The sequence below is a fragment of the Paroedura picta genome, chromosome 6, assembly GCF_049243985.1.
Source record: "Paroedura picta isolate Pp20150507F chromosome 6, Ppicta_v3.0, whole genome shotgun sequence".
NCBI classification, from domain to species: Eukaryota; Metazoa; Chordata; class Lepidosauria; order Squamata; family Gekkonidae; genus Paroedura; species Paroedura picta.
The window spans coordinates 59,753,044-59,776,511 of record NC_135374.1 but is presented as its reverse complement, the minus strand read 5'-3'; the positions used below and the strand labels follow the sequence as shown (position 1 = coordinate 59,776,511).

The window sequence follows — 23,468 nt, the reverse complement described above, 5'->3', positions numbered from 1 at the left end:
AATGCAGCTAAATCTGTAAAGCTTTGGATTCAATTTTTTACTGATTAAAACTTTTTATTTAAAAATAAAAAATAAAACTCATTTACCTTTGTATGAAAGCATAGCAGAACTGGAGCACAGGGATATCTACTAGAGAAGATTTCTGTAAAAAAACAAAATCCTCAATGTAAGGCCTAAATCCTGACCACAGAAGGGACTCAGTGGCACTTATCAAACTAGAAGGAGTTGAATTTATGCTTTATTCTAACCAACATGCAATGCTCACTTGCACTCACTAACTATTTATTATTATCAGCTGATCCTTATTTTATGGAGTATGACAAGCTGAAGCATGAACATATCAGTTGAGCATATCTGGAGACAGTAATGTTCCTAGTGTATTTGACACCTGGAGTGGATCATTTTTTAACACATGCTTCTCCTGCTGCTCCTCTCTCCTTTTCAATTCTGCTGTTTTGCTCCTAGCTTGTCACTTCCGGGGGGAAGCCCCACACACTCAGGCCATCCAGGTCAGATTTTAATGACACCATCTTATATGTAACCTTGTACAACCCTCAAGTACTTGTACAAGTGCCTAAAACAGTGATTATCCTAACTTGTGTTTATATGGTCTTTTATTCACTGATGAATGCCTAGCTGTATCATACACTATTCCCAAATCTGCTCTCAGGCCCTGCCAAGTAGACAAGAACTGGAAGCTCCTGACTGAAACTTAGATTTCATATGTGGTAACCCTATTCAGACCAGAACTTGCGCATACATGGAAAAGGAGCTTAACACCCCACTGCCTGTGCTATTTTCATGACCTTCAAGCACAGGGAACCATTATTTACCCCATGAAAGGCTTAAGCTCCCTCTCTCTACAACCCTAAACTGCATTGGCCTCCACATGCCTCAGAATTTAAGGTTCAACTGAGCATTCTCAGAACAATATATTATGTAGCCAGGCAATATACTTAAGAGCTTTCTTTCAACTTTTTAAAGCCCATCATAAATTACTTCATTAATATAATTTACAGAATTCTCCTTTTCAGATAAGGGTGGTCTTGGGAATATCTTTTTTGACACAAGATTAATTAAACATTAAACATTTTGTCTGCCTGAATGTAAGAGACTGATCGGCAATGGCAACTCATTATCTCAGATTAACAGATTCGATAAACTATTACCTCTTCACCTTTGATCTGTGATGGCTTCTTGACAACTTCTTTTACAAGCTGCAATATAGTGTCAGTCTTCAGAGTATTGAGTGCACAAACTAGATCAACTAGTATAAGTTGAGATGTTCTAGGTACAGAAGGGATCTGCAACAAAGGGTATTACAAAGCATTAAAAGAACTCTACATACATTTTCAGAAATAATCGCTCAATGCCATCTATATTGTAGATAGAAGGATTTGTTTTAAGAGTCAATGTTAGCATTCAGAGATATGACTCAGTGGACTATGGATTTTCTAAAAGAGAGGTCATCAGGGTACCATCGCTCCTTAATTCTTCAGCAACTTTACTTGAAAATTATTTTATTTATTATTCGATTTATAGGATCACCCCTTATTCATCACTCCAGATGTTACAAGGAAGAGTGTTCTGAGGGGGGAAAGGGGGCTTCTTGGGAGTTTCTGGCTGCCCAGCTTCAATCAAATGCCTGGTGAAAGAGCTCCATTTTTCAGGCCCTGCAGAACTGATTAAGCTCTGACAGGTCATGTGTATCTTTTGGGAGCTCATTCCACCAGGCGGAGGTCAGGACCAAAAATGTCCTGGCCATCGTTGAGGCCAGGCAAACCTCTATTTGGCCAGGAACTACCAGCCTGTTGGCAGAGCATAATGCTCTTCAGGGGACATGTTTAGCGAGACAGTCACTCAATTATGCTGGGCCCAGACTACAAATAGCCTTGAACCTAATGCAGTACTCCAGTGGGAGACAATGCAGCTGCCTAAGGACAGGGTGAATATGAGCACTCAATGGTGCTCCAGTGAGGAATCTGGCAACTGCAGTTTGAACCAGCTGTAATGTATGGAGTAGGGACATGGGAAGGCCCACACAGAGCGAGTTACAGAAGTCCAATCTGGTTGACTGTTGCGTGGATAACTGTAGCTAAGTGATCTGGGGCCAGCTAGGGTGCTAGTAACCTAGCCTGGCATACATGGGAAAATGCTAAGCTAGTTTGGTGACTTGATCCTCCATGGAGAGGGAGGCATCAAGTTCCTCATGTTCTGTGTAGCAGTAGGTTGTATGACATCCATGTTGGCAGGTGTGTTTCTTCTACTGGTTCCTTCCTAACTGGTCACAGAACAGAAGGGTTCAGCTTTAAATATATCAACATTAATAAGGTTCCCCAGACATTACCAGCACCATAGCTTAGTTCAACAGTAAAAAGCCTTCTGCTTTTCACTTCCCTGTAGTTTAAAACATTTTAATGTTGCCTTTCCACTCAATCAGGGTCCTCTTTGTGTACCTGTTCACAGAAGCACATAAAAACCAATCCTGAACTCATTTATGAGGACATTTTGAATATTTCTGTGCAATGCCTTTGTTTTTTCAGAGAAACTCTGACTTTACTTCAAAACAGTTAAAGTCAAAAAAATTTGCTTGCTTATGTAAAACTTAAGAACTCAACATCTATGCACTGAAGACTGCAAACTTATTCATTACATAAATAATGCACATGCTTTTTGAACACAGAATTGGAATCTTGCTGATACTTCCACAGATGAATATTCTGACTATTTTCCAATTTGCTTAGCAGCAGAGTCATCTGAAACTCTCATTGTCTTCCCTTGCTCACCTCCAATTCCAACAGAGTAGGCAATTGATAGTTAACTATAACATCAAGATTGTATTAAAGATTTATTTTACCTTTGTTTTGCTTTTATGTTTATGAGATTTTTTGCTGCTCCACACTGCTGCTACAGCAGAAACCAGCTGCATGCCAAGCTGCCCAGTCAGGGGATTTAAAAACTCCAGGATTTTAGTCTTTAAAATCTATTAAAAACAAAACAAGACTAACATTTCTTGTGGAATTAATTCAGATTAGTTTTAACCATCATACAAAATGTGATAAAGTAGAACAGACATCCCAACCTTTTAAAGTCTTTGGAAGTATGATGCAGAGTGGTGGGAGAAACTACAAAATGGCTGCTGTAGGAAGCAGAACCAGACACAGGGAGAAAACCAAAGTGCAGAGGAAGAGATGGATAATTTTAAAAATCCATTGCGAAAGAGGATTAAGAGAAAACAAAGCCAGCACTGTGGTGGCAACTCCTACTAACACAGCATTATTTTAATCTGTACAACTAATCAGATCTCCAGTGGCCAAACAGAAGCCCAGCTGGGCAGGAGTCCCACATGGCCACACCCACTTTCTAAAACATTTTGTGGGTATCAGGAAAGATGTTGGCAGGCACTTTGGCACCCATGGGTACCATACTAAAGAAGAGTTTACTAGCTGACATTTAGAAGGGATGTGAAGAATTGTGCCACATATGGATACTATAAGTATTATATTTATGTATAAAGTAAATTAATGAATTCAGGGCATACATACTAGATCTAGAAGCGAGGGGATTTCTGAATAAACTAAAAATCATCAAACAAATTGGAGTCAGTGTTTTACCATTTCGAATAATCTATAGAAAAAATGGTGAAGATACCTTCAGCAGCTACCTATTTGGATTTTTCATTCAGATTATCCTTATCCATGGTTCCTCTATATATTTGTGGAACAGCCTAGGGGGTGGAACGTGTCCGGCTGTCCAAGTTATTTATATTTATATAACACCCTCCCCGGAGGCTCAGGCCGGTTTACAGGGAACATATGAACAATACATGAAATAATCCATAACGTATGAATAACCATAACAATATTAATAACTGATAGTTGTAACAATATAAACAATGTAAACAATACAAACAGTGCAAACAGGTCCAGAGCACTCTGGTGGAGTTCTGGGAGGGAGGGGAGCAGGGGCCCTTCAGTCGCTGTTGGTTATGCCTGGTCTCAATAAGGCCAATCAGCTGGTTGCACCTTGATTGGCCCTGCCCCTGCAGCTCCCACCTTCCATCCCTGGACTCTAGCCTCTTTGCTCTCAGACGCGCCTCAGTGCCTGGAGCCAGCAGCAGGTAAGGGGAGAGGGTCCTGGGCAAAGGGTTGTGGTAGAGGGTCTGCTAACGAGTGCCTCTTGGCCTACTAAGCAGGGCCTGCCAATGAGGGCCTCCTGGCCTGCTAGACTGGGCCTGCTAACGAGGGCCTACTGACTGCCTGCTAAGGAGCTCTGTCGGCCTGCTAACGAGCTGGCCAACCCCCGCCCGCCCCACTTGATCCAGCTGCAAGCTGCAGTCCAAAGCCACCTTAAGCTGCCTGGCCGAGGGCCTGGGGAGGGGACCCTTTCAAGGCCTGTTGTTAGGAACGGGCTTTGAAGCTAGTATTAGTACTACTTGTGCTTTATTACAGTGCTAGACCAGTAATTAAATTACAATGTACATAAAGTATTCATTGGTAATTAAAATAGTATAAAATTTAAAAGAATCAGCTAAAAGAATCAACAAAATTACATTTTAAAATTCACAAACATCATCTCAAGCAATTGAGACTATCTCTATCTCTATCTACGTTGTTCCAAATTCACCCAGCTCTTCCTTGTTTTGATTGTCCTCCATGCAAATCTGGCAACAGAAGTTATTTCAGGTCATTTATCTGATAACATGGCTTTAATCGCCTCCGAGTTGGATCTATTCTGTGGGGATGGCAAAGTAAGTTCTCTCCTGATTTGCTCGTATAACCTACATTGGAGTAATACGTGTTCTGATGTCTCAATACTCCCATCCTTACAGATGCATACATGTATTTTTTTGAATAAGCCTTCCCTAAAAGTGGATGGAAGCATGTTATATCGGAGAAGTGTAAACGATCTCCTATGGTCTGGGATAAATAGATAAGGTAATGGCCTCAAATTATTAAGTGGAGGCATTGGGAAAAGTGGATTTTTTACTTTACGGAAGTCTTGTTGGCAGTGGATATCCAAGATCCTTTGTTTTATTATCACCTTTGCTCGATTGCTGATATTAGTAATATTTGCAAAAAATAATGCTTAGCAAAGGATTTGTCACCAGATGGCCTCCTCGACAATGGTATAAGCTTTTTCTGACACACATGGAAATGCACTCTTGATGTAGAATTAGGCAAGAGCTGAGTGATGGCCTCAGATAATACATACTTTAGTAGGTGGGCTCCAAATCAGATACCTTAGAAACACTAGTTGGGAGCTACGCCAAACAGATTTTTCTTTGCCACCCAGCAAGCCTTTAGATTTTGATCTTATACAAGGAAGCATTTCACACAATATACTGACCACTTAGGAAGACCCCTGTGGATCGAAACACGTTCGGTCTATTTTGTCATATGCAGTTAGGTATGTGTTGTTTTTACTTTGTTTTTAATATATTATTGGTGCATTTTGTTTAATAAATATTTGTAGTGATTTTTTAAAATTGTTTTGCGGCTCAACTTTTGGGTTCCTGACTCCTCAACAATGAAACATCAGTACAGAAAAAATGTTGTACAAGGTTATTATGACTTTTCCAGATGCTTAATAAACTGGCAGAGATAATGGTAGGAAGAGACATTTAAGACAATCTTTCTGTCCTCCTGCCCCACACCAACTCCAGGCACCTTTAATCATTCAATTTGAAGTGATCCTTATGAAAGTCATACTCCTTTGCTACAGGGTACAAGACAAGCTACCCAGGTGCTGAATTCCTCTTTCAAGAGAACATTTCCCCTGTCCCTGTTGATGAGGTAAAACGCAATGACATTCAAAGCAAAGTGAAAGCTATAATGATCCAAGTCATAAGCCAGTCCTATTTTGGCACATATATTTAAGTTTAGAAACTGATGAGACTAGTTTTCTAATGACACCCTCCCTTCAAAGATTACTAAGCAACACTTGCACTTAATCAAAGGTTTCATACTTTTGTTGACTTAAAGTACACTGAAGCAGAGCCTTTTATTCCAAGGATGTCAACTGGTCTTTTCTGAGTCTCTTCCTTTTTTATGACACCCCAAAGAAGGGACATAGTATTGATGATACATGGCAGCTCTTCCAAAATGGCATTCCTGGCATTCCTTAGGTTTGTAGGGTCAACACTAAGTGATGACTAGGAAGACAAAACAATTCTTGTTATTGATTGCAGAACACAGGCAACAATTGCCAGATTAGACTCAAATATGTTGTCAAATATTTGTCACGGCTGCTCAAACAACTCTACTAACAAGTGATTACCATACAGCTTCTCAAAATATAAAAATGCATAAACTAATTTAGTATCAGTTAAGCCAGCTGAGTGACCTCTGGCTAGTCACAGTCCTGATAGTACTATTCTCACAGACAAGACCTATCAGAGCTCTCTCTGCCCCACCTACCTCACAGGTACCTCACAGGGTGTCACAGGAGTGTGGAGAGAAGAAGGGAAGGCAATTGTAAGATTCTTTGAGACTCCACCTCGTAGTGAAAAATGGCGTAAAAAAAACAACTCTTCTTCTAATCTAACCTTCAAAGACTGTTTCTGCTATCTAGTCTTTTCCTATCATGAGAATTGCATGATGCCAACCCAATAAGACTTCTATACACATACTGTTACTTTCTGACCAAACATATTTCACAGCAAATTTTAAAAATTATAGTTACCTTTTTGGTTTGGTTTGAATAATCCAATAGACAAAAGTGCCCAATAGTAGTTAGACCTTCCAAAAGAGTTAGAGGATAATCTGGTGTAATGTTTTCTTTCTTAGAATTTATGCTTTAGGAAACAGAATTAAAATTCAATTAATCATTTCAATATTCTAAACAATTTTATATCTTCGTCCCCCTTCTCTGGTCCCATCCAGTTAGCTTGGGTGGTGTGAGTGAGTGAGGGTGCTGTCTCAGTTATCAGCTACATATTTGCTTGCCAGGAAACAAGCACTGCTTACTACAGTTAAAATAAAAATGGTAACTAAATGATCAGAGTGCTTTCATTCTTTTAAAGTTAACCATAGTTGTACATTCTGATTTTGCATGATACTATCAACAAGCCTCTCATATAGATCATATTAGCTGTCCTACTACTAGTTTTCTACAGATAGCTGTCATTTTAGAGTACTCAAAGCAATAGTTAGCTTTCTGGGGGGAGGCATGTAAATAATGGTACACTAAACAACAAAACATGAATACAAGCCCTTGTGAACAGGCTTCTACATACCTTACAGACACCTTTGCTGATAGCTTCAGGGTTTCATGTTCATACTGTTTGACAAGTTCATCCAGGTTCTTACATATCTGTACAATAAATGGTGCCACTGTCCACCCCAAAGATTTCCCAAAGTATGGGAGGGAATGTGCAACTAAGCCAACCCAAGCAGGATGCATTCCATACCCATAATCTGGTTGCAAACCTCGAACTACAGCAGACACAAACAATCCTTGAGATGTTATAGGGTGCGGGTGCACATACTGCATAGCACCAATTGCCTCCTGAAAGTTAAGTGCCTTTTGCCATTCCTTAGATAAACCTGGCTGGTTCTCTACTTCCTCCTGAGTCTGTCCAAGATGATGCTCCAGAACTATTAATACTTGCAGAAGTTTCAGCAGTTCAATCTGTAAAGGATGCTCACTCCAGATCTGATCATGTCCAAAATTGATGAGACTCTCCTCCATGAGGACCTCTTTATTTAAGACACTTGTTTCTTCAGCTGTCATGCATTCATACCGCTTCTGACTTATATACATGGAAGCAGACAGAGAAAGGAGGACAAACTCTTGAACTTGGCATCTGCTAAGTAGGATGCGTATGAATTCCATGTTCTTGCCTTCTGTCAATCTGGCCACTGAAACCAGCTGTGTCATTATCCTGATTAAGACTTCAACGCTTTTGACTTGGACATCCCTATTGCCAAGCACATCTTTGTGGGTCACCTTCAAGTAACAAGGATAATAGGAGCGCAAAAAACTCAGACAGAGATAAGTCAGCAGTTCTATCAATAAAGAATGGGGACACATAGTTGGTGACTGAGTTTGAAGTTTCCCATAGAAACTCTGTCCCACAAGAGCTTCCTGGTGACGGGCTAGAAGATTGTAGATGAGATTGAGATGGGCTGTAGAACTAGTATCCATGCTAGTGGTGGCCACAGCTTCAATAAATTCTCTAGGGTTTGTTTTTAGCACTGCTTCAAGAACAGAAAAAGCATATAACACCCTCTTGGAATCATATGGCTGCAAATACAACAGAATATGCTTGAACAGAGCCACAATTATCTCCTGCTTTTCCTTCTGCTGTTTTTGCAATCTAGATATGCGAAGTGCTTGTAACTCCAAATCTACCTCCTCATCGCTTGAGAGCGATTCCGATGCTTGAGTTCTCTCAGAATCTGCTCGCACAAGGTTTAGCGCAGTACTGGATTTGGAACTGTCAGGAGGGTAAATGTCAGAGGAGCTAACATTTTTCATACCTTCTTTGCCCTCAAAGTTCTCCTCATTACTTATGTCTTGCTGATCCAGAGAAGGAGAAAAAGATGATGTATTATCACTGTCTGTAGGCCCTGTGCTGGTATCAGCAGACTCGGTATGTTCACTGTCTTCCTCTTCACCCATCTCCTGTGGGGATTCTGAACACTGAGAGTGATCATTTACAAATGGTTCATTTTTTTGTGGAAATTTGTCTGGGTCTTTTTCAACTTCAGCCCAAATAGCTTCCCTGTCTACAGCTGTAAACTGCCGCAACATAAAATGTTCTTCCGAACTGCTTTCATATAGTTCTGTGGTTCCCAGTGACTCATGGAAATAGGGCCTTTTTTTGCTAAACCAGTGATGCATATCTTCTGAAAAAAACATAATAATTGTTTTTAAAGTTAATGATATATTAATTTTATTTATTTAAATGTATTTAACATTTTAAATCCTGACGCCTTCCATACAGGACACAAGACATCTAAAAAGGTTAAGACAATTCACAGACCATACACATTAAAATCAACAAGGAGAGGGTATAGTCAGAGACCTTCCTGCCTAGGACTAATTTCACTTTTGAATCACTGATCTTTCTTTTCACCTGAATCACTTGCTGTTTCAGCAGATGGCGGCTCTAAATAAAGTCTCTTGCCACTGCCCTAATGTTGCGATATTGGTATGTTAAAACACCATCTTGATTACAATACTGAAACTAACAGCCATTAAATCTGAACAGTTAATGGCTCAAGTTTGAATCCCCTTTTTGAAAGGAAAGTAAGAACAATTCGACTGAAGGAGTACAATCTTACCTGCAGTTCTTTTCTGCTTGATACAGTGAATGGAGGTACGTTGTGTCTTGGGATGAAGCAGCAACAATAAAACTGGTTCAAGGATTCGTGCAACGTCATTAAGTGAGAGTGCTCTTACCAGCCAACCCTGTGCTGCAGCACCAATGGCCCCATCTGAACAGTTAAGACTGTCCAATACAACAAACAGGGACCTGCAACAGATACAGTAATATTAATACAAGGCATCAACGCTGGAGCTATGTGATCACTTTGAGTGAAGGGCTGGGTATGATTCAAGGAATGACAAATTTGGACAACTTTACTATTAAAAATTCCACCATTTGAACATGTCACAGGTTCTGTTGCTGACTTTTAAGGACATCTGCGTTTGGGCCCAGTGCATCTGAGAGACCATCTTACTCCTTATGCCCCTCGCAGGGCACTTCACTCTTTGAAGAAAAACAGATTGGTAATCCTCGGCCCACACGAGGTTTGCCTGGCCTCGAGCAGGGCCACGGCCTTTTTGGCCCTGGCCCCCGCTTGGTGGAATAAGCTCCTGGAAGAGCTATGGGCCCTGTCAGAGCTGATGCAGTTCCGCAGGGCCTGGAAAATGGAGGTCTTCCACCAGGCTTTTGGTTGAGGTCAGGCTGAGGGGATATCTTGGACCTCTCCATCCAATGTCACCCGGGATCGCCATCTGGTTAGCATCTCCTTTTATTGGGCATTGGCAATCAGGGGGATTATATGGGTGGGGAGTGGGGGGAATTTTTATGTTGTTTTAATGTATTGTGTTGATTAAATTTTAACTTTGTATTTTGAATATGTTAGCTGCCATGAACTGGCTGGCCAGAAACAGCAGCCTATAAATATGACGAAATAAATAAATTGAAATTTAACAATACAGAATGTTTCCAAGATGAAGAAAAAGCACATGCATATTGTATGTATGTTTACCTCTGTGTACCTAGGTAGGGATGGGCATGAACCAGGAAAATACCTCACAAACCCTTACAAATTTTACGATGCCAATTTCAGTACACAAGATTAGTGATGTGGTAGAATGCCCTCTACAGCATACTAGAGACCACCAAGCTTGCAGGGGATCTCTGAGTCTCCTCTACACATCCTCCATGTTTGATGAAGATTGGATTTATGGGGTCCGAATCTGCCCCCAGGACAGTGCTTTCAAATTTCTATGCAACAGAAAGCAATAATTGAAAGTTTAAATGTTTAGTTTTAATGTAAACCTACTTATGTAATCAGAACTCATTGCCTTCTCTCCAACAGAAAGGGAGGGGGTGGTGGGGTGCTTTGATGGTAACACCGAGTAGGCATGTAGATGTTATCATTTATGTAGGGAGGTCAGCTCATTGGTGGTCTTTATAGGCCTCAACTATAGGTCTGGTGGAACAGCTCTGTCTTTCAGGCCCTGCAGAACTGTTTTAAATCCCATAGACCCCTGATCTCAGTTGGGATAGCATTCCACCAGGCCACCACCAGAACCAGAAAAGGTGCAAGTATATCGAATGGAGCCCATACAAGCTGGACATCAAACTCACAGGGGACATCCTCCTGAGGCTTGTCTACATGCCCTCAAAGTTATAAGCAGACTGAATTTATGTGGCCCCAGTTATGTGCTCCTAAAGAAGATGCCCCCAGGAAACTGCTTTTAAGGAAAATGTCGGGCACAGGTTCAAAAGTGTATAGAATGGAACCCCACCAAGCTACATTCACCAAATGTCCAGGGAACCTCACCCTACCATCTATTCCTCCACATGTTGAGCTGAAAGGGCCACTCCCACGTGGGCTCTGAAGGACAGAAAGGCAGACATTCCCAGAGTTTTGACAGAGATCCCTGGCAAGCACTGGAACCCAGAGAGGTATGCCCTCTACATTCTCAGGCCCTCAGGCACAAACACATAGATCCTCTGGTTTATTCAGCATCAGTGGAACACATTGTACAAGAAAAAGATCACCTATTGTGAATTGTACAATAGAAAGGGCTCTACCATGGACTCCATGACAATGCTAGGCCACTTGCTTGCAGACTCCGGTCTCCTTCCCATTTTGCTTTTCTGGCTCTTACTTCCCCCACTTCCTTCTGTTCCCAGGCTCTGTCCTTGCTGGGTTATCTATGCAGATTTTGGCTTGAGCCAGAAGATTTCAACTGTTTGGTAGCAGTTAGGTGCCAATTTTTTGTCTTTTGCCTTTGTTGATTAGAGTCTGTATTTTGTGGGAAAGGACTTTACTGGGCAAAATTTGTATTTGTTAGTGGATGGTGGGGAATGCCTATATAAACCCCAGGTTTAGTATACCAATTGTTTTCAGCAATGGCTTTCTATTGCAGTGGTGGGGCCTGGGAATGTCTCCCAGATGGGTGAATATGTACTTGCTTTGGACACTGGCGGAAGAGCAGGAGAGGAGACTCGGCCTTGCAAAAGAGATTGGTCTAGATGACAGACCAGTATTCCAACGGATGGGTGTTAGCAGCCTTGGGAAATGTGGCAAGGTACTCCCTCAACATTAACTCAGTCAAATCCTCTGCCACTGCACACGGTGTATCTGCTGACCTCTCAATTCACCACTGACAATTAGCAGCTCCTACTTGCTCCAGTTCTGGGGCCCTGTTTACAGCCTGCAATTTGGAAACATTATGTATTATCCCCAGTGACCCTATGGAGGAGGGTCTGCAGGAGTGCAATCCCCCAAACACGTGTCCTCCTCAGGCACCTGTAAAAGTTGCCAAGCCTATGTCACCACTGTAGGAAAGAGCAATGACCAGTGGAAGGAAGAAAAGGTCTACTCCCTCACAGCAGGGGGAAGAGGAGGAGGGCCTTCCAAGAAAAGCTTCTCACACTTGGACAGTCACTCATTTTGTCAGTGAGAGGACTGCTTCAGTTCATGTCCTTTAGTTCATGAACTAGTTTGTGCCCATGCCATCCCTAGCCTTTGGTCATGGAAGTGGCCCTCACATTAGATCGTAAAAAGGCTCTGGATAAGACTGTATTAATCAACTAAAAAGAAACTGAACATTGATTTTCGGTTTAGGTATATTTTTGGTGAATGTGACACTTTAGCCCCTTTCAGCTCAATTAGCAAAAGTAGATGCAAAGGTATGGTTTCATCAAGATATAAATTAAATACAGCAATACCTATCAAAGGATCGATTGTGGGAAGTGACTCTGCTGCTCTGGATTTCTCTAGTCAAATGCCACATGATAGAAAATCGAAACAGTGCCTCCAGCCTTGTTCCCTTAAGCATGAATGAAACCAAAAACTATTAGAACAAGAATATGTTCATGTTACTTCTATGTATTCTCTCAAATTTCTGAAATATCAATGCAAAGAACATCATTTAATTGCCATATATAATCTGTCTAACAGTGTAAAATTTGAATTGTACCGGTGGGGGAGGAATCTAATTTTCCCCTTCCCCACTATTTCACCTCCAGGAAGCTCCATTGGCCCCTCCCTTTTCCCTACTTTGTTTCCTCCCCACCCATCAAGCCAATCTACCTTTATCTGACCACCCCACATCTTTGGCTTTCCCTCCTTCCCTCCCCAAGCAGCCTCTAACTGTGATAACTATGGCCTGGTTGTGTGGTACCAGTCACTGGGACATTCCTGGTGGCCCAGTGGGTAACCTGAAAGGACTTGCAGGAGCCTCTTCAAGTCCTAGGTGAGCTTCACAAGTTGCCTGGCTCTGACCACAATGACACCTCACTCAAAGGTCGAAAACAATGTCCCAGTGAGTTACAACCAATTCATGGTGACTCTCATGCACAGGGTGTTCAAGGCAAGAGACGAGCATAGATGGATTGCCACTATCCTCTGCATAGCAGCATCAGTCTTCCTTGGTGGTCTCCATCCCAGCACTGACTGTGGCCAACCCTGTTTAGCTCCCAAGCTCTGGCTAAGCTGGGCTATTCAAACTGCTCAAAAACCAAAACAGCTGTGGAACTGACCATGCCCCTCCCCCTCCTGCCTTTCCCTTAAGCCTGAATACTGGCAATACTGTATAGTCCCCTAGTGACATCCACTGAGAGTACCGTATTGTAAAGCTACAGGAACTAGTTCAATAATTTTTTTTGAGGGGGGGTGTGTTTTCTCCTCAGGGTATTTTTTTTAAGGTTTCAGATTTTTCTGCAACGTTTCTTCCAATTTTGTAAAAAGGTCTGTTGTCTGTTCACAGTTCCAAGCTTCAGATTTAAGTATCCACAGATTTGGCTGTGCTAGGAACTGATATACTTATGGTCATTTTGTAAAATTGCTAGCAGGTTTCATTACAAAGAAATGAGTATATCTTTATAAAAGTTTTATTTTAATTAGGTTGCTTTGCTGATCTAAGGACTGCCACATTTTTCTTCTACTTTCTGTTCTTCAAGAGATCTGAATATTTTGATTAGTACTGGGGAGATAACCAAGTCACTGCAGCCTTTTTATAGTATGTCTCCTCCTCTCCTATTCTGCATTTCGGTCCAATGGCCTTTGGTGCATCCTGAAACCTAGGATTCAACCAGCACTATGTCATCCAGTTTAGTGCAATATTATTTGCATTCCATTTTAACATTTTACAAACTGGAGAAAAGGGACGTTCCTCTCATGCCCTTAAAAATCTCTTACCTACATTTCTTACCTTACATACAATCAACCTATGAAAGTTTTTTTGGGAGCTTGAAGGCCACACACTGTTTGTTATATTGTGGTTGATTCTAACATGATCCTAACATAAAAAGTATGTTTTAAATTTTTATTTAAAGCTAGAAATCTGATATGGGGTTCTTTATTTTTCAAGGTGGAGCTCTACTGAGTTGTGATTGAGCATGCTTTTGGAAGCATAAATCTTACAGAGAATCACACACTCTTTACTGTATCAAGCTGCTACTCAGTTTTTAGGAAAATATTGGTGAGGCAAGATAGTAATCAGAAGGTATGTCCAGACAGACCAGGTATCACTTTGCATATTATGATTTCTGGGAAACAAGCAATTTGAGCTTTACTTTTACATCATTTAATATATAAAACAGCATTTAATACTTGGTATCTCTGTCTATTTCTTAAACTGATCCCCTTCCTGGGGGAAGGGGTGAAAAATGATCAGTTTGTCTTAAAGGTAACTGAAGGAAGTGATTCTGAAAGCTGGAACACTACATCAGATTGTACAATGTTTAATAAGGCATTGATCAATAAGCCTTACTTTATCATGATCCAGTAATGCATGGCAGATAATATCTTCACAAATATTAGCAGATGGAGCAAGACAGTGCAGGCGGAAGAAAAGTTCTACACAAGTATTGTGATGTTCTCTTGTCTCTTTGTTTAGTTGATTCCAAAGCACCTGAGCAACTCTCTGGAATAAAATCAGAAATCAGTTTAAGACTGTTAGGATATTCTGCATTTCATGTTTTCCTATACAATATGCAATCACACCGCACAATGTTTACACATGCAAACAAGCAACGCAAATAATACCAGAGTCAACCATTAGATAAGCCAAAAGCATTAGATATGCCAAAAGGCAATGTTACTTCCATTATTAAATGTAGTATTTTTTATTTACATGACACAGAAACCTGCAATTAGAAAGCAAAATAATTTGAGAAATTTCATACAGGACAACCTGCATATCTTCAGCAAAATTTATGTGCTTTCAGGTTATATTTTTCTCTCTAGCTGAGTATTATCCCATATTACACAGACCTCAATTATTGGCACACTTAGTTGGGAGCAGCCTGAGCTGTGCTAAGTCAGAAGTCTGAGTCAACATGTATGGGAAGGGACTGCATATTATCTACAGAATAGTAACAACAATAGTGCGATACAGGACAAGTGTCCTCTAGATCAGGGGTAGTCAACCTGTGGCCCTCCAGATGTCCATGGACTACAATTCCCAAATGCTGGCAGGGGCTTATGGGAATTGTAGTCCATGGACATCTGGAGGACCACAGGTTGACTACCCCTGCTCTAGACCACATACACCTACAGAAAGCACATACTGAAAAGATCAAGTGCAAGACCTGATAGAAATCAGTTTTTTCTGAAATCAGCTTTAGAACTCCAGGAGCAACAGGAGGAACTGTGACCATCTGCAGTCTTCCGAAGAAAGGATTTTTCCCAGGTATTTTATAACGCTTTATTCTGTCTTCAATCACCAGTGCTAATGACTGAGAATGGTTGATTAGATCCAACAGGACAGAGATGGACAGATTCTGAATATGGCAGTCATTTACACAGCAGCATATGGTCATTAGGGATTTGAGCCACAGGGGGGAACTGGATTCACAACCTCCTGAAGAAAAACAGAAAAATAGAAAAACTATAACCCATTTGCCATCCTTCATATGGAAAAAAAGCTCACAAGAAACCTGAACATCTACTTCTACCCGGCATATACAATATAGTAGCCCAATCCAGGACAATTCATCCCTGCATACTGACCAATCTACAATAGGATATGTGTGTCTTTCCGCTGTTCAATATACCCTATTACCACATTTATTAATTTACAGCCTAATGTCTTATACGATTGTATGCAATTTCCATGGAGTTCCCTTGCTTGCAACATAGATTTTTAACACATTATTTTGTAACTGAAGGCTCCTGAAAATTCAGTAACCAGAAGTTCCTCTTACCAGGCACTTGAAAAAGGGAAGAATAGAGCTGTTCAGTTTCTTCCTCAGAAAGATAAACAGGAAACGTGGTGCAGTCCAATAAGAGGAAGCACGTAGCAGCAAAGGCCTCTCTGCAGTCCTCTCTTGTGTCTCCCAAATCTAGCATGACTTGGTCAATGTCCCACTCTTCCTCTTCTTTTCTCCTTTGACTATCAAGGTTGTCTAAAGAACACTGAGATGCCAGCCCTTTCTGTTTAAAAGGTGATCCTCGAACTGTGAACAAATCTGATAATATCTGCTTAAACTGAGGCACAGTGATTTGCTTTGAGTCCCATGAGCTCCTTTTCTTGCCAGCATTTTTAGTTACTTGGTATTGGTTTTCTTTTTTCTCCTGTTCAGTTGTATACTCTGTAGAAACACTACCATTACTGGAATCTTGCAAATGAACCCCAAATACGTATTTACTAGCGAACTTTGCAACTAACTCCTGGACACAGTACACTGTCTTCTGCATGTTTCCACCCTTTTTCCAGACATCGTCTCTCTCAGAAGTTACCCTTGGCATTCTCAAGTGTTTTGACAGCTCTGGGGATGAAGCACTAAGTTCTATGCCGCTGTCTTCAGACCTGAGTGGAGGAAAAGGAACATCATCTTCATTCAGGAGAACTTTGGTTTCTGAAGTTAGTTCATGATTCTCTTCCTTGACAGGGCTCTGAAATTAGAAAAGACAGTGTGTTTCATTCTAAACATGGATTTATTAACTTTATATGAACACTCAAATTAAGTGGGAACAGATTTTTAAAATTCCTGTTTACAGTTTATTTATAGAGTGGAACTCAAGCTAATGTTTATTCATAATTGAACCTAGCATTTCAATCTCTCATTTTCTCTTAAGCTAGCCTATCTCCTCAGGTTCTTATGGATAACAAAATGAAAAAAACACGTTGGGAGCTCCTTGGTCTAATTATACATACACAGGAACACACACGCACAATATAAGAAAGAGAAGGAATTCCTATACATTTTTATACCAACATATCACAGTATCAGTTGAAAGTGCTGATTACAGCAGAATCTATTAGCAGCTTTGACAGGTCAACAGCAAACAAACAAACTCAGGTTTGTTTCTGCTAGTTTCTAACTCTGATGTTCTGATCTGGATAACCCAGGCAAGCCCGATCCTGTTAGAGCTTCAAATCTAAGCAGAGTTGACCCTGACTTGTATGGCCCATTATGCACGGCCGCCAAAACGGCGATTTCGGGTCACATGGAAAACGCGGAGGGGGAAGACGCGACGCACACAGGTTATGCACAGGGCAGGGCGCGACGGCGGCAAAACCCAGAGTAACCGATTATGCACGCGGTGATCCCGGCGCCACTTCTGCTTGCGCCCCGGTCACCCGGAAGCTGTGCTTTCTTCCGCGTTTCGCGAACGTGGCTTTTTCGGCGGCATGCACCGAAGCTGCAGCCGGTTGCAGCCGGCACCGTGCATTAACCGTGATTTTAGTCGCCACCATTCCACCCCGAATGTGCGCTAAAACCCCCGTGCATAATGGGTCTATGGGAGACTTCCAAGAATTTCAGTGGCAATTCCTGCAAGGACCACTAGATGTCATGATGCGGAGGCAGGAAATCACAAACCACCTCTGAACGTCCCTTGCCTGCCTGCCAGACAATCCTCAGATCTCCTGGCTAGGCTCCTGGCATATGATAAATGAATAAATCTAACTCTGATATCAGTTGCTTTAATACATCAATCATCTTACACAGAAATAGCTGAAAATAAACAGTATCTTATCTTCTTTCAAGAAGCTGAAAGCTGATCTTTATGCTGCTACAATCCTAGGTACATTTACAGTCACAGTCACTTTAATACAATTTACCTAAAGATCAGAATGCTATTCATGCTGATATTACACCCTCCATCATAGGTACTGGAACACTGCATTTTAGAAACCAACAAGGCTTTGAGAGCATGATCTTTTGAGAGTAAAAGCTCCCTTCATAAAGTACCTAATGAAAGTAGCTTCTTCAAAACTCTTGTTGATCTCCAAGGTCCTACTGGACTTGAATCTAGCTGTTCTACTGTAAACCAACACAGATACCCTCTGAAACAGTGTTATGCTAGAACTCCCTTGCTGCTCAATATATGTGAGATGTATTAACCCAACAGCATTTAAGACTAACTAATGGAAAAACTAACAGGCATCAGCCCTCCAACCAGAGAGGTCATAATGAACACTCGCCATTCGTAAGTTATGGTAAAGGTAAAGGTAAAGGTATCCCCTGTGCAAGCACCGAGTCATGTCTGACCCTTGGGGTGACGCCCTCTAGCGTTTTCATGGCAGACTCAATACGGGGTGGTTTGCCAGTGCCTTCCCCAGTCATGACCGTTTACCCCCCAGCAAGCTGGGTACTCATTTCACCGACCTCGGAAGGATGGAAGGCTGAGTCAACCTTGAGCCGGCTGCTGGGATTGAACTCCCAGCCTTATGGGCAAAGCTTTCAGACGGCTGCCTTACCACTCTGCGCCACAAGAGGCTCTCTAAGTTATGGTACACATACTTTTTAGAAGACTTGGCTTTTATACCCCACTCTATGTCTGAAGGAGCCTAAAAGTGGCTTACAATTGCCTTCCTTTCCTCTCCCCATGACAGACATACTGTGAAGCAGGTGAGGCCGAGAGAGCTCTGACAGGACTGCTTGGTCAGAACAACACTGTCAGGGCTGTGATGAGCCCAAGGTGATTTAGCTGGCTGCATGTGGAATAGCAGGGAATCAAACCTGGCTTGTCAGATTAGAAACGACCACTCTTAACCACTACACCACATATCTGATGTTCACTCTAAAAGCAGTGTGAAGTGTCCCCTTACACCACAAAACAATATCTCTGCTAACAGGTTAATCAAAACTGTTGATTAATAAATGTCTTAAATAGATATCAGCACGCATACTAATACCCACCGTGTCTGAGCTTCCTGTTTCAGTACCTAGGTAGGCAGGAGGCATCTGCACTTTGCTAAGCACCTTGAAGCATGTCCTTAACGCATGAGTGAGCTCTGGCAAACTTAGAGTTTCCATGTTTTCAAGGAGAGATTGCACCATATAGCTGAGCATCTGTGGCAGATACAAAGTCTGCACTTCTGAATAAAGTTCCTACCAAAAAAAGGGATTTCACCTCATTAAATATTTAAATGTAGTACATTTAAAAACGTATTCCTATATATTCCAAATATAGGCTTCCTAGAATTTACAGGTCCTTCATCCCTTCAAAGATGGGAAAACCTTTAGAGTACGAAAATGTGGAAACATATTTCAAAGCTGTGCACTAGATAGCAGACTAATATAAAATTACTTCTAGATGCAGTCAGTACAATACTAATTATATATACTATATTTCGATTTACCAATGGTATGACATCCAGGAGAAACACTAGTAGAGTGCAGAGCTCTGAAATCGTTGCAAAAGTACTGCTGTTCTTAGGCAGAAGGTGCGTTGGTACAGACTTATTTCTGCAATTCAAATGAGAAAGTATACAAAACAATAATTTAATCAATACTGGACTGTAAAATACTTTTAATAGAAATGGCAATGTAAAGATGACCTTAAGTATCCAACCAACGAACTAACAAGGGTTACAAGAACATCTCAATGAGTCCTTTTTAAAGACAAGTCTAATTTTGGACATTACATCTAGAAATAATCTTCTGAATGCATGGAAGGGCCAGCAAGTATGTCTTCAGTTACTTTATAATTCTTGTGGGAAAATAATGTAGACGTGTCTGCATTTTGTAAAATAAAACCAACCTTATTAAAGAAATTCAGCATTCTCTCCTCCAAACAATCACTTGTAACAATGGACATGGCTCTGTGGAAATCCCCCTCCCTCCAAGTTTTCATTAAAACTTTCAGCACTTATGGCTCTAAATAACAAGCTGTGGAAACCTTATACTTCAGAGCAGACCATGTAACTGAGAATCTGTAGTAAACATTAATTGATTTCTAAGATTTTAGAGGACTATAATATGAACTGAATATGTCTGTGTATTTGTGACTCGTCTCTCTGCTTCTCACAACCTTAAAAACCTGGACATCTAAATATGAACACACATTATACATTTCAATGAATAGCCAAGTGTTGTCTTTCATTTCATGGGAAAGCAGGATAAAAATCAAGAGTTGGAGAGTGTATTCCCGAAAGAAGCCCGTCAGGAGCCATGTTTTGGGGTCATCTCCATAACCAAATCATATGCCATCTGAGATGGCAGGTGATTCTATGTTTGATACAGATCTGAGAAATTGAGATCATGCTATAGTCAACTAGACTCTAAAGTCATAAGAGAGTACCCGGGTTCCCCTGGGGGCCTGGATAGCACCCCCAGCAGTTCAATACTTTTGTGTTGAAACTTACAGAACAAAAATCTACCTTCAACAAACCTCCAAGAATCTGCCTTACAATGCAACCTGCCCTAGAAATCAAATCACAACTAAAGCTAGGGCCATCATATGTGGGAATCATTCAGCGTACTGAACCAAAGCGGAGCCATTTTGACCGCTGAGTGACCGAAGGAAATTGTGCAGAGTATGGAAAAATACTGCCACGTTGGCAGGAACAGAGCTATGTGTCCTAAAGTCCAGAAGACTGAAAAACAACTCCATATAGGAAAGGGGAATGCCATGGGGGCTGAATGTATGTTTAGGCTTAATGTATGTTAATGTATAACCTTGTAGTATAGATAAGCATACGCACAGAGTTGTTGTTATGTGCGAAGTCGTGTCCGACTCATCGCGACCCCATGGACAATGATCCTCCAGGCCTTCCTGTCCTCAACCATTCCCCGGAGTCCATTTAAGTTCGCACCTACTGCTTCAGTGACTCCATCCAGCCACCTCATCCTCTGTCGTCCCCTTCTTCTTTTGCCCTCAATTGCTCCCAGCATTAGGCTCTTCTCCAGGGAGTCCTTCCTTCTCATGAGGTGGCCAAAGTATTTGAGTTTCATCTTCAGGATCTGGCCTTCTAAAGAGCAGTCAGGGTTGATCTCCTCTAGGACTGACCGGTTTGTTCGCCTTGCAGTCCAAGGGACTCGCAAGAGTCTTCTCCAGCACCAGAGTTCAAAAGCCTCAACTCTTTGACGCTCGGCCTTCCTTATGGTCCAACTCTCGCAGCCATACATTGCAACTGGGAATACCATAGCCTTGACTAAACACACTTTAGTTGGCAGGGTGATGTCTCTGCTTTTTAGGATGCTGTCTAGATTTGCCATAGCTTTCCTCCCCAGGAGCAAGCGTCTTTTAATTTCTTTGCTGCAGTCCCCATCTGCAGTGATCTTGGAGCCCGGGAAAATAAAATCTGTCACTATCTCCATTTCTTCCCCATCTATTTGCCAGGAATTGAGAGGGCCGGATGCCATGATCTTTGTTTTCTTGATGTTGAGTTTCAAGCCAACTTTTGCACTCTCCTCCTTCACCTGCATCAACAGGCTCTTTAGTTCCTCTTTACTTTCTGCCATTAGAGTGGTATCATCTGCATATCTGAGGTTGACACACAGACTACAGGGGGATTAAGACTGTAACAATAAAGGAGGAAGGAGAGGGGGAGTCTGAAGCGCGCTCAATTCCCAGACGGGGAATCTCTGCTCGGACTCCCCTCAGCTCCTACCTAGATGAAAAGGCACACCGACTCTGAATCTTTTTCCAGGGGCTATCAGCTGTCGGCTGGTACCGACAATCATACATTTCCTAGCCCTTGTTAATTAAGTAATCAGGTATCTCAAATCACACCCAGGAAATTCAATTGCCCCTCCTTCCCCATTCCCCCGTTTGGCATCTATCATCCACCCTCTTTATGACCATTTTCCATTTTACCTTTTAAAAATCTATGGCAACAAACGACAGTCAAGATTTTGACTTCCCCCAGATTAGAGAGGATCCAAAAACTCTCCAACTACAAACAGAATTCTGGAAACATGGCCCAATGACAGAAATATTCCAAAAATGCCACTAAAATTCAATACAATTTGGCCTCAACAGTAATCACCTGTCAGAAAACAGTTTAAAATAATATCCCAGCAAAGGGAAAATTAAGGTCAATCTGTTCCCCAGAGATTGTTCTTCCACTTAAAGCACTAAACAGAGGCACATTCTGTCCACATGCCGCCCCCCATCTGAAATTATTCAACCACATTAAGCCTCTTGGACCAGGCAATGTATGAAACTTTCTGCTCTGCTTCTTTAAGCTGCTCGCCTAGGTCCTCTTCCTCCCCTAGACTAGATCTCCATGCTCCCTCTCTCTTCCATGGTCTGAGCTCAGTCTTATTACTTCCTTATTCTGAGGGCCTACTCCTTTACTAAAGCACCAATCATAAAGAACCAGCATCCTTTGTTCTCCAATCTCGCCCCTATCTCTGTGGATAGTATGGTCATACAAAGGATTAGTTCTGACTTTCTAGATCACCCTGAGGGAGGAATACCTAGCATAACTGGGACAGCTTCCACTAAGAGTTATCAGATTTGCTTGTTGCTTACAAATTTGCTGATTTTGTAGACTATAAGACAGTGGCCCCAAGCTTTTTATCACCGGGGACTGGTCAACGCATGACAATTTTACTGAGGCCCCCCCGGGGGGGGGGGTAGTCTTCTGCCAAGGGACGTTACCGCCCCTGCTCCACTTGCTTTTCCGCCAGCGCCCCTGTCTTCCCGCCGCCCGCTGGCAGCAGCTGCGCAGTGCCACACTGAGGGGGAGCCCCAGCCATGGCGGCCGCTGGAGAGCACCAAAGGTGAGCCGGCAGCAGAGTGGCAGGGCAGCCCCTGAGGCAGCAGCCAGGGAGGATGAGGAGGAGCCACGGCCTGGTACGGACTGATCCACGTACCGGTTCCGGTCCCCGGACCGGGGGTTGGGGACCACTGCAAGATAGTTCCAAAAGGTATGAGAGACTGATTATATTTTCCACAACAAAACTCTCCATGGTTTTAAAAATTAGCAAAGCAATAAAGGCTTGTGTGACTTATGGATGTCATCTAGTTATCTGCAGTTCAGAAATTCCACCAATTTTATTTTACATTGCTCTTCCAACTTATGTACCTAAATATTCCTATTTTTCTTTGTGTTCAGTAAAGTCTTATTGCTCTCACTGCCTGTCACCCCAAGCCCCTTCCTGAAATGTTGCCCTAGCTTATGTTCATTTATAGAATCATAGAATTATAGAGCTGAAAGGGGACACATATAGACCATCTAGTCCAACTCTCTGCTGAATGCAGGATCAGCCTAAAGCATCTAGGATATGTATCTGTCCAGCCACTGCTTGAAGACTGTCAGTGAAGGGGAACTCACCACCTCCTTAGGCAACCTATTCCACCGCTGAACTACTCTAACTGTGAATTCCCCCCCCATACCTAGTCAATATCATTCTACACACATCCTCTGCTGCCAATAGGAACCTTTCCCTGCCCTCCTCTAAGTTAGCGATCCCCAACCTGTGGAGCGCCGACCACATGTGGTCCTTCGACTAATTGGAGGTGGGCCCCAAAGGACGCCTTCTCCCCCCGGCCCTTTATTTCACCCCCCCGGCCCTTTACAATACACTTTGG

The 23,468-nt window shown here is 42.0% G+C and overlaps 1 protein-coding gene across 2 annotated transcripts in view; it reads right to left on the bottom strand.

Moving 5' to 3' along the window:
- Positions 1 to 23,468, bottom strand: part of DOP1B (DOP1 leucine zipper like protein B) — an 82,327-nt gene that overhangs the window by 24,835 nt on the left and 34,024 nt on the right. For both annotated transcript variants that reach the window (XM_077342657.1, XM_077342658.1), the window contains exons 12-24: positions 19,288 to 19,393; positions 18,845 to 19,036; positions 15,902 to 16,592; positions 15,287 to 15,558; positions 14,467 to 14,619; positions 12,422 to 12,522; positions 9,291 to 9,481; positions 7,238 to 8,852; positions 6,685 to 6,796; positions 5,969 to 6,154; positions 2,858 to 2,983; positions 1,170 to 1,304; positions 87 to 142 (exon numbers count right to left, since the gene is read on the bottom strand). In XM_077342657.1, the coding sequence (XP_077198772.1) occupies positions 87 to 142; positions 1,170 to 1,304; positions 2,858 to 2,983; positions 5,969 to 6,154; positions 6,685 to 6,796; positions 7,238 to 8,852; positions 9,291 to 9,481; positions 12,422 to 12,522; positions 14,467 to 14,619; positions 15,287 to 15,558; positions 15,902 to 16,592; positions 18,845 to 19,036; positions 19,288 to 19,393 (3,936 nt within the window). The remainder of the gene's footprint in view (positions 1 to 86; positions 143 to 1,169; positions 1,305 to 2,857; positions 2,984 to 5,968; positions 6,155 to 6,684; positions 6,797 to 7,237; positions 8,853 to 9,290; positions 9,482 to 12,421; positions 12,523 to 14,466; positions 14,620 to 15,286; positions 15,559 to 15,901; positions 16,593 to 18,844; positions 19,037 to 19,287; positions 19,394 to 23,468) is intronic.